The 16,985-nt window shown below is 49.9% G+C and overlaps 1 protein-coding gene across 2 annotated transcripts; it reads right to left on the bottom strand.

The window, feature by feature from the left end:
• Positions 1 to 5,559: 5,559 nt before the first annotated feature.
• On the bottom strand, positions 5,560 to 16,685 carry znf384a (zinc finger protein 384 a; the record flags this gene model as incomplete). Of its 2 annotated transcripts, none has more annotated exons than XM_079748987.1 (10): positions 16,538 to 16,685; positions 13,531 to 13,598; positions 12,982 to 13,222; positions 11,538 to 11,689; positions 11,041 to 11,117; positions 9,848 to 10,072; positions 7,645 to 7,812; positions 7,380 to 7,458; positions 6,598 to 6,756; positions 5,560 to 5,940 (listed from the first exon to the last, which is right to left on the bottom strand). In XM_079748987.1, the coding sequence occupies exons 2-10, from the start codon at positions 13,591 to 13,593 to the stop codon at positions 5,560 to 5,562; spliced, it is 1,545 nt and encodes a 514-aa protein (XP_079605113.1). In that variant the 5' UTR covers positions 13,594 to 13,598; positions 16,538 to 16,685. The 2 variants fall into 2 exon arrangements, with proteins under 2 accessions (XP_079605113.1, XP_079605114.1); XM_079748988.1 differs by lacking the exon at positions 16,538 to 16,685 and adding an exon at positions 15,063 to 15,182.
• Between the last annotated feature and the right edge of the window lie 300 nt (positions 16,686 to 16,985).

The following is a 16,985-nucleotide window of genomic DNA, read 5'->3' as shown; positions in this document are numbered from 1 at the left end:
ATCGAGCTGTAGAAACGCTGTAAATAGTAAATATTCAAGGCGCCGGTTCTCCACAGAAAAAAGTGGAGCGCATCAAGCCTCAACCACAAAGATTAAACCTTTTAAATTGAGCAAAAATACTTTTTAATGTACAGTTAGTAATTATATGTATCAAGGGGCTCTATTTAAAGCTACAAAAAGAATACAAATAAATTAATAAATAAAAAAAATTTCAACGCAACTCTGACGTCCCCCAGCTGGTGGGGGGGGAGGTTTGCCTGAGGACGCCTCTGGACGGAGCGGCGGCCACCGTGGCAGCACCCGTGGGCCGCGGCGCCCTAAAACGTTTGCGTTTTAGGCATCCACACGAATCCGTCTTGTGCGTTTCGGCCGACCGTCCAGACGGAGCCGGCGAATCCGGTGCCCGAAACCGCACATTTCTGAAACCAGCCTCGGAGGTGGTTTCAAATCTATCCAGACCTATGCGGTTTCGTGTGGACGCCTGAAACGCAAACGATGACGTCATTAGCCCCCCCACCACCTGGGCAACGTCAGAGTTGCTTGAATATTTTATTTATTATTTCATTTGTATTCTTTTTGTAGCTTTAAATAAAGCCCCTTGATACATTTGATTACTAACTGTAGCCTACATTAAAAAGTATTTCTTCTCAAATTAAAAGGCAGAATCTTTGAGGTTGCCACTTTTTTCTGTGGAGAACAGGCGCCTTAAATATTAACTATTTACAGCGTTTCTACAGCTCGATGCGGTTTCACAATGACTCCGTCTTTACGGAGATATTCCTGAACCGCATAAACGAAACCGGATCGTTTTCGCCCGTTTCGGCTCCGCGTGGACGGGTCTTAATATCCACTTACTGAAACGGAGTTAATCTTTTATTAGAAGAAAATCACGCAAAGAAAAATAAATGTATATTTTTAGTCTGAAAATGTTCCCCAAACTTTCTTTTCTTTATTGGAAACAACAGTCTATTCAGATGAGCAAGAAGTTTACCTGTGTGTACAGTATGCAAGAGTGTATATAAGAGGGTAGTTAAGTATTATTATAAGTAATAACGACATTAACAAGAATATTGAGAACTTCTCCATAAAAATACACAATGAACCACAGGGGGCAGTATACACGGAACAGCCAATCAAACGGCCTGCTGGAGGGGAGCGACCTCTGATTGGCTGCAGTTGACCAAGGCCGCAGTTTACAGACCTTATTTTTGTCCCACAGTGATATATATATAAAAAAAGATTCTGAATAGTAATTGGGGAAAAAGGTATCCGTCAAGACATTTTAGCATGTAATCCGTAAAACAAACTAGTCACTATTTAAATGTTAGCACTTAGTTTTACCAGTCACTGTATAATTTAACTATCAACAGAATGTTAACAATTGGAAAAGGCACAAGTCACTATTGAAATACTACTCAATAAGTGACTGGTAGAAATGAAATATATACTAGTTACAGCTGTTAAGATAAGCAAGGGGAAAAGAGTTAATATCTGAACCACAAAGCACTTTAGGATTCAATGACAAAATTGTGCAAATTCTTACAAGCAATTTGGGAATCGTATATATCTAATGTAAAAGTTCTAGTGTGTAACGCATTTTAGGAGTAAAACTAAAATATTTTGAACGGGGACTAATAACCAAAATATGAACAACTGTTAAATAGTGACTAGTTCAATTTACAGATGAAGTGTAAAAATGGCTTCCCATACAGGTTAGTTATTTTCATAAACTAAGTCTGTCTCTTGTCTCCGTCAGGGGCAAATGATATTGTGGATTCTGTTTTTTTTTTTTATACATTTACAAATGTGTTTTGTATTTCCACCCGGGCTGGCAGAGTGCCACGCCTTTGGTTTGTGTCAACATTCCAACGGATTCGAGTTCCCATCCCATAATATTTCATGCGGAGTGCAGATGCGTGTGTATCTACAGTAGACCCATCTGTGTCACTTTGGGATTCGACCCGACAACGTACATCTCCCCACTCCTCTCTTCTTCTCTCCAGAGTCGCACATGGGTGCAGGCTCCTTAGTGAACTCGGTAGTGGATGGAAGGTTCGTACGAGATCTCCTCACCATGGAAGCACTTTGTAGACAAAACCCAGAACCATAATGCGCTCCTGTGCCTGACTGGAGAGGAACGAGGAGGCGAGGCAGAGAGGGAGAGAGGAGAGAGAGAGGACAGGAGGAGAGACAGGACAGGAGGAGAGAGGGAGAGGAGGAGAGGAGAGGGAGAGAGAGAGGACAGGAGGAGAGACAGGACAGGAGGAGAGAGGGAGAGGAGAGGGAGCGAGAGAGGACAGGAGGAGAGAGGGAGAGGAGAGGGAGAGAGAGAGGACAGGACAGGAGGAGAGAGGAGAGGGAGAGAGAGAGGACAGGAGGAGAGACAGGACAGGAGGAGAGAGAGAAAGGAGGAGAGGAGAGGGAGAGAGAGAGGACAGGAGGAGAAACAGGACAGGAGGAGAGAGGAAGAGGAGAAGGAGAGGAGAGACAGGACAGGAGGAGAGAGGGACAGGAGGTGAGATGACAGGAGGGGAGGGAGAGGATGAGAGGAGTGGGAGAAAGTAGAGATGGAGACGAGAGTAGAAAAGGAGAGAGGAGAAATGAGAGAGGACAGAGAAAGGGAGGGGAGAGGAGAAGGAGAGGAGAGGAGGAGAGAGGTCAGCGCTATACCTGCCGGAGGGCGGGGTTCTGTAGAGCTCTACACAAGATGCCTTCTAGGTTATGTACAGGATACAGTTATGCGATAATGCCTCCTCCGTTCCAGCGTTTAGATGCTTGTACACACATCAATAATATGGAAAGTAATAACGTCTGGTTTCAAAGGTGAAGCAACAGAAAAAAAACAAAAACAAAAACTGCGTAAACAAACAAAACAAACAACAAGAGAACCTTGTCAACAGTACCTATCAGCCATTTGGGTTCCACTCTCCACTCATCCGCTGGCAACATGGTTGCCTGGACGACTTTAGAGTCTCTTCAGTTGAATTATATTCATTAAAACTCTTCACTCCGTCACATTCATTCACTCACTTTGGCTTCCGCCCCACTCAGGTCCACACACGCCTCTCTGCTCGGTATAAAAATACATACATGTGGTATAATATAACATACAGTGGAATATAAACAATACAAATGGACCGAACGACCATGATGAGAACTAATGGGATGAAGACCGGGCTTCATCAAGTGCTTTGCTTTACAACCACCCACCCCCACCCCCCCAAATCAATCAATCAATCAATCAATCAATCAATCAATACATTCATTAATGAATTGATCAATGGACGACTGTCTTTCAATACTGTGTGCAGGCTGGGTGCTGCTTTGTAGGACTGAGATACGAGGAGCTCTTAAGAAGTGCGGAGATCCACGCACTCATGCTGGTCCGAGGTCGCCCGAACGATCGTTGAGGACACGCCCTCTTCTTTGTTTTTGTATCGCCTTTTTGTTTCTTTTTTCTAGGAAAGTGAGAAAAGTTTTTTTCTGTTTAAAGTTACAGTACACCGTCAAGCTTTCCCATGATCTTCCTTGTTCCACTGGTCCTCTTTAAGTCTTTTTGATCGGTCTGTTCTGTTTTTCCCCCCCACCGCCCGTCCACAGCTAACCAATCAGGGCTCCCCTTGATCGAAAGTCCAGAAAAAGACCGGTCGGGACGTCCTCGGTGGCTTGTCTTTGGTCGAGCTCAGAAACAGCAAGACGAACGACAACCGCTCCAAAAGGTAGCAACCATTCTTCAACCAATCCCATCGAGTCCTGATGATCCATCGTGATCCCATAATACGATATCACGATTCTGATAAACACTATGGTATCACATCAGGACCCGCCCACAGCAGGAGAACTCGGGCTGGTTCTACACGGACCAGCCCAGAGGGTTCCGGGGTTAGCATCTCAGATCACCGGGAGCCATCGCTTTAAAAACTCTAGAAAAAGGGCGTCCTCTCTCTGAAGAGGCACATTTCCACGAGGAGGAGGAGGAGGAGGAGGAGGACCTAGCGGTACTCTGGGGTCTCCAGACTCTCCACACTCTCCCCAGGAACAGTAAAGCACCAGGGAGAAACCTCCTCCCTGGTGTGGGGGGGGGGGGGGGAGTCTGTCACGCGGCCCCTGGCCCCAAGAGCCCCGCCCCCGACGGCGCCTGCTGCCACCAGCTCCGCCTCCAGCTCCGCCACCAGCTCCGCCTCCAGCTCCGCCTCCAGCTCCGCCACCAGCTCCGCCTCCAGCTCCGCCTCCAGCTCCGCCTCCAGCTCCGCCACCGGGAGCAGGACCTCCTGATGCTGGAGGAGGAGGAGGGAGAACCCTTGGTCCTAATGCCCGGGCCCCGACCGGCCGACGCGGAAACACATGGCCCCCTGACGATCCGGCGGGATCTGTTTGGAGGGGAGGGTCCAACACCTCGGTCAGAGCCTGCGCTGTGTCTTGGGGGGGTGGAGGGTGGGGGGGTGCTACATGCGTCTCCATGGGGATATTTGGTCAAGTTTGGGGTCCTACAGTATGTGAGGCTTTATGTCCGTCCTGGTTGGGGGGGGGGGGGGGGGGGGGGGGGGTGTGGTAGCCGGGGAAACTGTTGGCCAACCACAAATGGAGCGATGTCCGCCATTTTGTGTGGTTTGATTGAACCCAATTAACAACTATGGGATGACTTTGAGACCCGGGGAAACACCAGGCCATAACAGAGGTGCGTTCAGGATCGGCGAACACAGGCGAACGTTCGCAGCCAGCGCGTTGACATTAAACAATAACATTTCAACGATTTTTTTTAGACGTTCTAAACGTTTAAAACTAAACAAACTGTAAACAAACGGCGACAAGGAAGGCCATTGTATTAGCTGCAGCCTCCATGAAAATTGACGAGTTTATAGAAAAGAAGGTCTAGAAGTTGTCGATCTCGTAGAAAGTATAGGCTACTCCAGACAAGGTATTCGGATGATTCAAGAACAGAGGGCTACGTCGCCGAACATGTGCCCACTAACTGCGATGTCACGTTCAGATCACATTTGAGGATGCACAAGACATCAGTTGAAGTAAGGGTGTGGATAGGCTACATGAAACGACTTATCTTTTGCTTTATGAGTCCGTGATCCATGTCTGCTTGCGGAGAACTACCTCTTCTGACAGTTTGCCTTTGTTCGCGAACGTTTGAAGACATCGGCACGCTTCAACAGAACATGTTTCAAATCGTTTGCGAGCATTCGCCTATGTTTGCGACTTTGAACGCACCTCAGGTAGATATCTGACCTTTGAGACCCGGGAAAACACCGGTCCACAACAGGTATATATCTGACCCTTCGTTACACTGATCACCGATGGAACAGGTGTCAACTATATAAATACAGGGCAGCCATTTTGTGGGGGCCGACGTCCGGAGGGGGACCCCTTGGAGTCCGGCCAGGTCCGGCTCAGACCGGAGGTGGGGCGGACCGGGGCATGCGGAGGCTCTGAACCCCGCCCGCCAAGAGGAGGAGGGCCACTTCGGCGTAGCGTTACCGTGGGAACGGGGGGGATGTGGAGTGTTGGGGGGGGGGGGGGGGGGGGGGGGGGGGGGGGGGGGGGGGGCTCCTAGGAGTTCATGTGCTCCACCTGGATGGCGGAGGTGGACACGGTGAGGCACAGGTCCTTGTGGCCCACCGAGAGGTCGGCCACGCCCACCGGCTTGTACTGGAGCTCGCCGGACGACACCGTCTTGTACTGGTGGAGGTCGAAGGGGCACTGCACCGCCCCCCCGGGCTGCTGGGACGGGAAGCTCCCCCCGGGACTCTGGTTCTGGTTCTGCAGCGACACGCCCCTGCCCCCGCCGCCTCTGCCGCGGCCACGCCCCCGGCCACGCCCCCCGCCGCCGGAGGGCGGGGCGTGGGGCTGGTTGCCCCCGGCGACCCCCCCTCCCCCGGCCGCCAGGGGGTCGGGGTTGTGCTTCCTCATGTGCTTCATCAGGTAGGTCTCCTGGTCGAGAGAGAGATAGAGAGAGTGAGTTAAGGTTCGAGTCTGCTGAAGGAAAATACCAAATCCAATTGTTTAATTGACAGGTGTGTGATGGACAGGTGGTCGATTGACAGGTCGGTGATTGACAGGTGTGTGATGGACAGGTGTGTGATGGACAGGTGACTGATGACAGATGACAGGTGACTGATGGTCAGGTGTGTGATGGACAGGTGGCTGATGACACGTGTGTTGACAGGTGTGTGATGACAGGTGTGTGATGGACAGTTGTGTGTTGACAGGTGTGTGATGACAGGTGTGTGTTGACAGGTGTGTGATGACAGGTGTGTATTGGACAGGTGGCTGATAACACGTGTGTGTTGACAGGTGTGTGATGACAGGTGTGTGATGGACAGGTGTGTGTTGACAGGTGTGTGTTGACAGGTGGCTGATGACAGGTGTGTGTTGACAGGTGTGTGATGACAGGTGTGTGATGACAGGTGTGTTTTGACAGGTGTGTGTTGGACAGGTGTGTGTTGGACAGGTGTGTGATGACAGGTGTGTGATGACAGGTGTGTGTTTACAGGTGTGTGATGACAGGTCGCTGATGACAGGTGTGTGATGACAGGTGGCTGATGACAGGTGTGTGTGATGAAAGGTGTGTGATGGACAGGTACGTACGGAGGTGTAGGAGCGGTTGCAGAGGCCGCAGGAGTACAGCTTGGCGTGTTTGACAGTGTGCGTGGACAGGTGCACCTCCAGGCTGGCGGCGTCCGTGTAACCACGGTTACAGTTGTGGCACTTGTAGGGCTTGTCCTTGTTGTGCTGCCGGCGGTGGGACTGCACACAGCCAATGAGAACACACGATTCACCAGCCAATGAGAACACACGATTCATCGACCAATGAGAGCACTCGGTTCACCAGCCAATGAGAACACACGATTCATCGACCAATGAGAACACACGATTCACCAGCCAATGAGAACACACGATTCACCAGCCAATGTGAACACACGATTCACCAGCCAATAAGAACAGATGTACCAGCAGCCAATAAGAACACACGATTCACTAGCCAATAAGAACAGAAGTAACAACAGCCAATGAGTACAAACGATTTGTCAGTCAATGTGTGTGTAGGTGAGTGAGTGAGGGAGGGAGTGTGTATGATAAAGCAAGTGAGCTATTGAGTTGGCGAGCTAGTGAGTGAGTGTATCAGAATGTGAGTGAGTGAATCAGAGTGTGAGTGAGTGAGTGAATCAGAGTGTGAGTGAGTGAATCAGAGTGTGAGTGAGTGAATCAGAGTGTGAGTGAATCAGAGTGTGAGTGAGTGAGTGAATCAGAGTGTGAGTGAGTGAATCAGAGTGTGAGTGAATCAGAGTGTGAGTGAATCAGAGTGTGAGTGAATCAGAGTGTGAGTGAGTGAGTGAATCAGAGTGTGAGTGAGTGAGTGTGTGAGTTACCTGTAGGTTAGAGAGCTGGGTAAATGCCTTCTCACAGCCAGGATGGACACACTTATACGGCCGGTCACCTGTGTGGATTCTACACACACACACACACACACACACACACACAGGTCAGAACAGCAGCCATCTTGGACCACAAGTGTCTTGTTCTCTGGTTTCGTTCCTAGTGTTGTCAAATTATTCAATTTGGGAAACCCCTTTAAACATCATTAACGCACGCACGTGCACACGCACGAGCACACGCACACGCCAGGGGCCGTACCGTGTGTGCTGCTGCAGGTGGCTGAGCTGCCTGAAGGCTTTCTGGCAGTAGGAGCAGCTGTAGGGCTTGGCCCCGCTGTGGATGCGGATGTGCTGGGACAGGTAGCCGGAGTTGGAGAAGGACTTGGAGCAGTGGGGGCACTTGTGGGGCTTGACCTCTGTGTGGTTGCTATGACGACGGGAGGGTCGGGACAGGAGAGACAAGAGAGAGAGAGAGAGAGAGAGAGAGAGAGAGAGAGAGACTGACGGGCTTCAGTATCAGCTCACGAGGGTCAGACTTGCTGTCAATGGCTGTGATTACATTTTGAGAGGATGTTCTTTATGCTGCGATCAAAGTACATACACACGCTGCAGGCTCAATCACCCCCATTCTCTCTCTCCCCTCTCCCCCGGCCAGCCCTGATTAGAGTTGATAGTGAGTGAGTGAGTGAGTGAGTGAGTGAGTGAGTGAGTGAGTGAGTGAGTGAGTGAGTGAGTGAGTGAGTGAGTGAGTGAGTGAGTGCGTGCGTGCGTGCGTGCGTGCGTGCGTGCGTGCGTGCGTGCGTGCGTGCGTGCGTGCGTGCGTGCGTGCGTGCGTGCGTGCGTGCGTGCGTGGTGGGTTTGTGAGTGAGTGAGTGAGTGGGTAAGTGTGTGTATCCGAGCGCTAGACGACCAACATCAGCGCTATAAAAACCAAACCCAACAGAGCAGAGAGTCTGGCTGAGGGGTAGGACTTCATCCATCAGTTTTATTTTGATCTATTCAAATGATTGATCAAAACCTTTTGGGCGAAGGTGCTGCAGTCGGAGTATACTCCGATTATATGAATGGAGACGTGACCGGGGTTATCAGTATGTAAACGCCGTACCGGGAATACGGCGACCATAGCTGTACTTAACGCTGCACCCTCGATCTGTTGCAGTTTTTACTAGTACTACTATTTACTGAGGATTGCTCTGCATTAGAGTGTTAATCTGCTTTCTACACTATTGCCCCTTTTCCACCGACAGTACCACCTCAACTCACCTCGATTCGGCCCGCCTTCTTTTGCGTTTCGATTGCCAAAATGAGGTACCTGGTACCTGGTCATTTTTTTGTCTCACCTCCGTCGAGGTTCCCAGAGAGCTGATCTGATACTTTTGTGTGACGTAAACAGGCTGCTGGCCACTGATTGGCCAGAGTGACGCCACTGGACAAATAGTGATGAGCGCGACGTCTGAGCCTGACACCTGACACTCGGCATCTTTAAATACTAGCATCAGTCAACAATAGCGATTGATTATTGAACACGGCAGGATCAGCGCGCAAGAACACGCCGTGGACCGTGACAGAGGTGGAGACGCTCCTGTGCGTTAACCTAGTCTGTTTATGTGTTGCGTGGTCGCGTATGTGTCAGATTTCGCGCATATGTGCTATGGCGACCCGCCCACGTTGAAGAGGTACTTTCTAGATGAACCAGGACACACTGGGACCCTGGTGGAACCACCACTAGAACCAGGACACACAGGGACCCTGGTGGAACCATCACTAGAACCAGGACACACTGGGAACGTGGTGGAACCATCACTAGAACCAAGACACACTGGGAACGTGGTGGAACCATCACTAGAACCAGGACACACTGGGAACGTGGTGGAACCATCACTATAACCAAGACACACTGGGAACGTGGTGGAACCATCACTAGAACCAAGACACACTGGGAACGTGGTGGAACCATCACTAGAACCAGGACACACTGGGACCGCGTATATGGTCGCGTATGTGTCGCAGTTTCGCTCATACGTGCTACAGCGACCCGCCCACGTTGAAGAGGTACTTTCTAGGTGGCAACATGACGGGCCTGGAACCAAACCAAGTCGTGCCACGCTAGGTCTGAGCTGTACTGTCGGTGGAAAAGGGGCATTACAAAGGCAGGTCCTGTTTGCTTTTGATCTGATCGTCAGCTGGGTAGCAAAGGGTCTTTCTGGTGTGGCCTGAAACGGGCCAGACACCTGCCAGCGAGCGCGCACACACACACACACACACACACACACACACACACACGCACACACACACAGGTCAAGGGTCAGAACAGCAGCCATCTTGGACCACAAGTGACTTGTTCTCTGGTTTCGTTGCTAGTGTTGTCTAATGAGTCGACTTGAGAAACCCCTTTGAACCTCATTAACACACACGCACACGCACACACACGCACACGCACACGCACACACCAGGGGCCGTACCGTGTGTGCTGCTGCAGGTGGCTGAGCTGCCTGAAGGCTTTCTGGCAGTAGGAGCAGCTGTAGGGCTTGGCCCCGCTGTGGATGCGGATGTGCTGGGACAGGTAGCTGGAGTTGGCGAAGGACTTGGAGCAGTGGGGGCACTTGTGGGGCTTGGCCTCTGTGTGCGACTTGGCGTGGATCTGCATGTCCGACTTGCTGAAGAACGTCAGCGCACACATCCGGCACCTGGAGCACAGCACAGGACCCCGCTAGAACCAGGACACACTGGGACCGCGGTGGAACCAGGACACACTGGGACCGCGGTGGAACCAGGACACACTGGGACCCTGGTGGAACCATCACTAGAACCAGGAGACACTGGGAACGTGGTGGAACCATCACTAGAACCAGGAGACACTGGGAACGTGGTGGAACCATCACTAGAACCAGGAGACACTGGGAACGTGGTGGAACCATCACTAGAACCAGGACACACTGGGAACGTGGTGGAACCATCACTAGAACCAGGAGACACTGGGAACGTGGTGGAACCATCACTAGAACCAGGACACACTGGGAACGTGGTGGAACCATCACTAGAACCAGGACACACTGGGACCCTGTTGGAACCAGGACACATTGGGACCCTGGTGGAACCATCACTAGAACCAGAACACACTGGGAACGTGGTGGAACCATCACTAGAACCAGGACACACTGGGAACGTGGTGGAACCATCACTAGAACCAGGACACACTGGGAACGTGGTGGAACCATCACTAGAACCAGGACACACTGGGAACGTGGTGGAACCATCACTAGAACCAGGACACACTGGGACCCTGGTGGAACCATCACTAGAACCAGGACACACTGGGAACGTGGTGGAACCATCACTAGAACCAGGACACACTGGGAACGTGGTGGAACCATAACTAGAACCAGGACACACTGGGAACGTGGTGGAACCAGACACCAGAAAATACCATAAATACTTAAACATATAAAGAGATGAAAATAAGTTGTTTAGTTTGGGTTCATTTGCATACACGAAGCCATTTGTGTCTGATTACGATGCTAATATTGATCCCTAGTTCAGTTTCATGCATCTATAATCTTTAAATAAGTGTAACAGTATAACGATAGATACTTAATCTTCACAGAGCTATCAGGAGGACAAACCCTACCATCGCCACGGAAACCAAGGATGCTACCTGTAGGACTTGGGGCCATCTTTGTTAGCGTGGTCGTCCTCGTCGTTGGAAAGGTCGTAGGGGTCAGCGGTGTGGTGCTGAGAGAGAGAGAGAGAGAGTGAGTGAGTGAGTGAGTGAGTGAGTGAGAGAGAGAGAGATTAGACTTGGGCTAAAAAAACAAACACAATAACAAAATAATACTAACACTATTAATTGTGTGTATTAATACATTAAGACACACAATACAGGTAACAGCTTGTTATAATGACGAAAGGTGTGTTGGACCTTTTACACAGAAGATAAGGGTTCACAGAGAGGGTTAGACAGACAGACAGACAGACAGACAGACAGACAGACAGACAGACAGACAGACAGACAGACAGACAGACAGACAGACAGACAGACAGAGACTGAGCGAGAGAGAGAGAGAGAGAGAGAGAGAGAGAGAGAGAGACAGAGAGACAGAGAAAGCTAACCTGACTCTGTCACATTTATCATCTCGGAGGTCTGTGGGCTACCTGTCCGCCGGCCGCCAGGTGAGCCAGTATCAACGCATCACTTCCTGCTGGGAGGACTCCGCCCACGCCCGCCAGCCTGCCCATCACCTGTTTCCTCTTCCTGCCCCGCTTCCCCGGGGTCGGCATGATGGGGACGATGTCATGCTTCTTATCTGGTGATGGGAGAGAGGGGGACCGAGAGAGAACTACAGCTCAGACAGTACCACGGTATGGTATTCAGTATAACAGTAGAGTAGGGTACAGTTTGATTGATCATTTATTTCGCACATGTAAAAGAAAAACAGAAATATCATACGAAAAATAATGACGTTACACAAAATAGAAAGCATAATTAGATACCTGAATGACAAATACTTGATAATTGTAACATGAAGGAGTGGGAAGAAGTTGACACTTATTTAATCCCACCTCTTCTCCTGACAGTAGAGTAGAGTAGAGACAGTAGAGTACAGTATATAGAGTAGATTAGAGACAGTAGAGTACAGTATATAGAGTAGAGTAGAGACAGTAGAGTACAGTATATAGAGTAGATTAGAGACAGTAGAGTACAGTATATAGAGTAGAGTAGAGACAGTAGAGTAGAGTAGAGACAGTAGAGTACAGTATATAGAGTAGATTAGAGACAGTAGAGTACAGTATATAGAGTAGAGTAGAGACAGTAGAGTACAGTATATAGAGTAGAGTAGAGACAGTAGAGTACAGTATATAGAGTAGAGTAGAGACAGTAGAGTACAGTATATAGAGTAGATTAGAGACAGTAGAGTACAGTATATAGAGTAGAGTAGAGACAGTAGAGTACAGTATATAGAGTAGAGTAGAGACAGTAGAGTAGAGTAGAGACAGTAGAGTACAGTATATAGAGTAGATTAGAGACAGTAGAGTACAGTATATAGAGTAGAGTAGAGACAGTAGAGTAGAGTAGAGACAGTAGAGTACAGTATATAGAGTAGAGTAGTGACAGTAGAGTACAGTAGAGTAGAGTAGAGACAGTAGAGTACAGTATATAGAGTAGATTAGAGACAGTAGAGTACAGTAGAGAGAGTAGATTAGACAGTAGAGTACAGTATATAGAGTAGATTAGAGACAGTAGAGTACAGTAGAGAGAGTAGATTAGACAGTAGAGTACAGTATATAGAGTAGATTAGAGACAGTAGAGTACAGTATATATAGTAGATTAGAGACAGTAGAGTACAGTATATAGAGTAGATTAGAGACAGTAGAGTACAGTATATATAGTAGATTAGAGACAGTAGAGTACAGTATATAGAGTAGATTAGAGACAGTAGAGTAGAGTACAGTATATAGAGTACAGTAGAGTACAGTAGAGAGTAAAGTACAGTAGAGTACAGTAGAGTAGAGTAGAGACAGTAGAGTACAGTATATAGAGTAGAGTAGAGTACAGTAGAGTACAGTAGAGAGACAGACGGACGGACGGAGGCCTGACCTGCGGCCATGATGCCGGAGACGGTCCCCTGACTCCCCCCCAGGTTCTGGGTATTGTGGGAGGGCTGGTGGTGGTGCCCCCCCCCGCCTCCCCCCTCCTGCTTGGGGACCACCCTGCCCCCGGCCGGCCCCCCCTCCATGGCGGGGTAGTGGGAGGAGGCGTGGGGGAAGGAGGGGGACGGACCCCCCTTCTCCGGGGCCAGCTGCTCCTTCATCTTGTTGAGGAACATGGCGTTCTCGATCTACCGCAGGGGGGGGGGGGGGGGAGGGGGCAGAGAGGGGGGGAGACACAGGGGAGGGGGGAGAGGGGGGACAGAGAGGGGGGTGAGACACGGGGGAGGGGGGAGAGGGGGGGCAGAGAGGGGGAGAGAGAGAAGTACAGTTCAGACAGTACCACAGTGTAGTACACAGTAGTCATCAATATTCAGCCTCTATCGTGCACCTTGTGGTGTTGTTGTGTGTCTAGTTGCGGCCGACTACCCATCACATCTAGCACAGAAACCAAGCCGACCATGTGTAGTGTGTTGAGGCAGGGTGAGCGCGTCTGTACCTGTCCTTGCACAGTGGGGACGGGCGACCAGAAGTATGCAGAGTTGAAATGGGAATCGTCCATAATGTCTGGAATCAGAAAGCAACACACTTAGAATGGAGCAATCTTCCTGATACACACACACACACACAAACAGGCATATACACTGTATACACACACACACACACACACAGACACATGCACACAAACAAGGCCAACGACAACAGACCAAGCATAGCGAGGTGTGGGGTGCCTTGGATCATCTCAACCAGAGCAGGCCAGAAGCAGCGAACAGGCCGATGCATCAGTCCTCCAGGGGGTTATTATGGGATGCTGCAGCAATGAATGCTCTTCTGTATGGTCCGAAGTGGACGGTTCAACTAGGTCAGGGGTCTCCAACCTTTTTGAACCCGAGTCAGAGCTACCTCAAGGGTACCGAGTCATACGAAGGGCTACTTGACTCACAGGCCTTTTCTGCAGGTGGATAGTTAGCCTGGAAGCTAATGTGACAGCTAATGTAATGTCTTTCCACATTGTGCCGCCTCGCAGTCGCAACAGTCTCCCCGCAAATAAGACATAAAAACTTGTCTTTCACAGCAGTAAAAAATAACTCTTCCCACCAATCATTGTGAAAATTCTAAGTTTTCTTTCTCTACTCCGCAATGTTTTTCTTTATTTTGTGGGTAAACCCAGCGGCTAGCTCCAGACTTAAGTTGTGCTCGCTAGCTTGTCTCAGCAAAAGTGGGCACGATACTGAACTTTACAAACAAGGTTAGTTTGTATAACATTTGTTTTTTAAATGTTACATTAAATATTGTCATTGCCATAAAATCGACATCAAGTGTTAGTCTTTTATTTATTTGTGCTAATTTTAGAACATGACCAGGTGCCCGCGGGGACCAGGTTGGCTCCCCCTGATCTAGGTCCATCTGGGGGGGTCCCATTACCTTGGTGACCCGAAGGGCACTGACTTGATTTAGTCGAGACTAATCCCAATCACACCTGATGGAGTCTGGGTCTACATAGCTCAACTTGAATTGCTAAACTAGAATTGCTTAACCTACAACGTTTTCACCATTTATAGATTACAATCTGTGCCACCCGCGGGACACCTTAGACGGCCCGGTCATTAAAGTAACACTTAAGCAGTGCATTCTTTTTTGTTAAGATTATGAGAGTAGAAATGGTGCTAGCATGATGACATCATCGCTCTCAGCCAACCAATATGGAGGGAAAGCTAACGGAGCTAATGATGCTAACAGAACCAACCATGAAAACAAAGCAAATGCAATGTCTGGTTGTGATGTACGAGCTGAATGCGACCGAATAACAAAGGTTAACTAAATCTCATCTGAATGATATGGATATGACCATGAAAACATGTGACCTATCGAGATGGCTAGATCCGAATTCACTACCAGATGCTGTCTGTGTATCCAGCACATGTGTGTCTTGATGGGAGACTATTCATTGGTCAGGTATTTCTGCCTACAGAACTAGCACTAACAAGCTGGGTCGGCATAGCTCAGGAGGTAGACAGGTTGACTGGAAACCTGAAGGTTGCTAGTTCCATCCCCGGCTCCTCCTAGCTGAGTGTCGAGGTGTCCCTGAGCGAGACACCGCTCCGGACCAGCTGGCTGTCGTCCTGCGTGGTTGACACCGCTGTCGGGCTGTGAATGAGTGTGTGAACCATAGTAAGTCGCTTTGGATGAAAGCGTCTGATAAATGGCCTTAATGTAATTAAGCACCTGATTTCCCCCCATGTGAACTTTTTGTGCTGCATTGCAAGAAACACGAATTTGAGCGGACAGACGGCTAGAGGAGGCCGGTGAGGCATGGTTCAACAGGTATAGCGCATGATGTCGGGAACTCCCATGATTTTATTGATCGCCATGCGTTTGCATCTAACTAGGTGTGTGTGTGTGTGTGTGTGTGTGGGGGGGGGGGGGGGGGGGGGGGGGGTTCATGTGCATCAGCGAGAAGAATGGAAGCACATTCATTAGTTAGTGCTGCGTCGGACAGACTCATGCACGCGGCCATAGTGCGCGCACACACACACACACACACACACACACACACACACACACACACACACACACACACACACACACACACACACACACTCCGGCGGGCTCGAGCGCCGACAATATGCAGTCCGTCACACCGAGCTAGAGCGGTGAAACATGGAGCAGAGCAGATCAAATAGTACACGGTTGGTTCTCGGGAAACGCCTCCTACATAGCAGTCGGACCACCAGCAGCTAGGAAGCATAACAGGATACCAACGAGCCTCAGTGTAGGCTTTGAGTGTGACACCGCGTACTCCGCCCGCCGGAGGCTGTTTACACATGTCCGATCCCAATTAAGACGTCTAATTGAGACGAGCGGCACGGACCCGCGCTCCGCGTGCACCGTAAACAAGTCGGGCTGTCCGCGTCGGCTCCGGTCGCTGTACGTGTCATCCTAACGTTTACTGAGCATTGAGCATCTTAACATATATTGAGGCCTCCGTATATGTTAAGATGACACGAGTCCCTGCAGTGGGCCACTTCCACCCCGTGCACCGATTCGGAACCGAGTACATGGAGGCCAAATGACCTGCATTCCGCCTACATGTATGTGTACATGACCCGGGTGACAGGGGCAGGGGGTGACGCGGACCGCCGGGCTTGTTTACGCTGCGCCCCCCGCGTGGCAGGGAACGGAGCCGGTCGCGAGACGAGACTCTCCTCCGTTAACGTTCACGAGCTTTTGTTCGCGGACTCCCGAGGCCCGCCGCCGTGGGTTCGTCTCGTCAACGGAACCGCTTTCCGGTGCCTTCGCTACCGGTTGTTATTTCCCCCTCGCCGTGAAAATAAAAAAAAGATGAGGTGGAAAAAAAAAAACGACTTGGGTGTAAAAAAAAAAAAAAAAACGGTGAGCGGTTGAGGGAAGAAAAAAAAGAAGCGTCGACGGCTTCGCATGCAGACTTCCGGCGGTACGAATAGCGCTCACAAAAGCGTGTAAATCAGTAAGTAGTTGTTTGTTACCGGTAGAGTCGAGTCCCCGGTGCCCCCGGTGCCTCCTCCGGACGGGACGGTGGGGAAACTTTGTCCAAATCCGCCCCCAGAAACCCCCCAAAAAGGCCTTTTTTCCTCCGTTTTCCCCCCCTCTCCGGTGGGTCTGCTCGGGTCCTCCGCCGGAGCCTTCCGGTGGGTTAATATCCGGTGTGTTAGGGGTTCTGTTAGGGGTAAAAACACTAATAAATTATATAACATGATATTACATGATATTAATGAATGCTGGGTGGTTATTTTGGGTTATAGTGAGTTATTATGCTGGGTGAATGCTACAGGGTTACGTCTATGCTGAACCACTGCTGTCAGCTTGGCCAGCTGATATGACTGAACTTTTAACTATTACCAGCCTACTTAGTTAGGCATTATCAAAAGCAATTTGAAGTGAATTCAGATACAAATGATCGGGCACAGGTTGGAG

Source organism: Pollachius pollachius (genome assembly GCF_949987615.1).
Source record: "Pollachius pollachius genome assembly, chromosome: 13".
NCBI classification, from domain to species: domain Eukaryota; kingdom Metazoa; phylum Chordata; class Actinopteri; order Gadiformes; family Gadidae; genus Pollachius; species Pollachius pollachius.
Note: the sequence above shows the minus strand (reverse complement) of the source record. Positions and strands in the feature narration are given on the sequence as shown.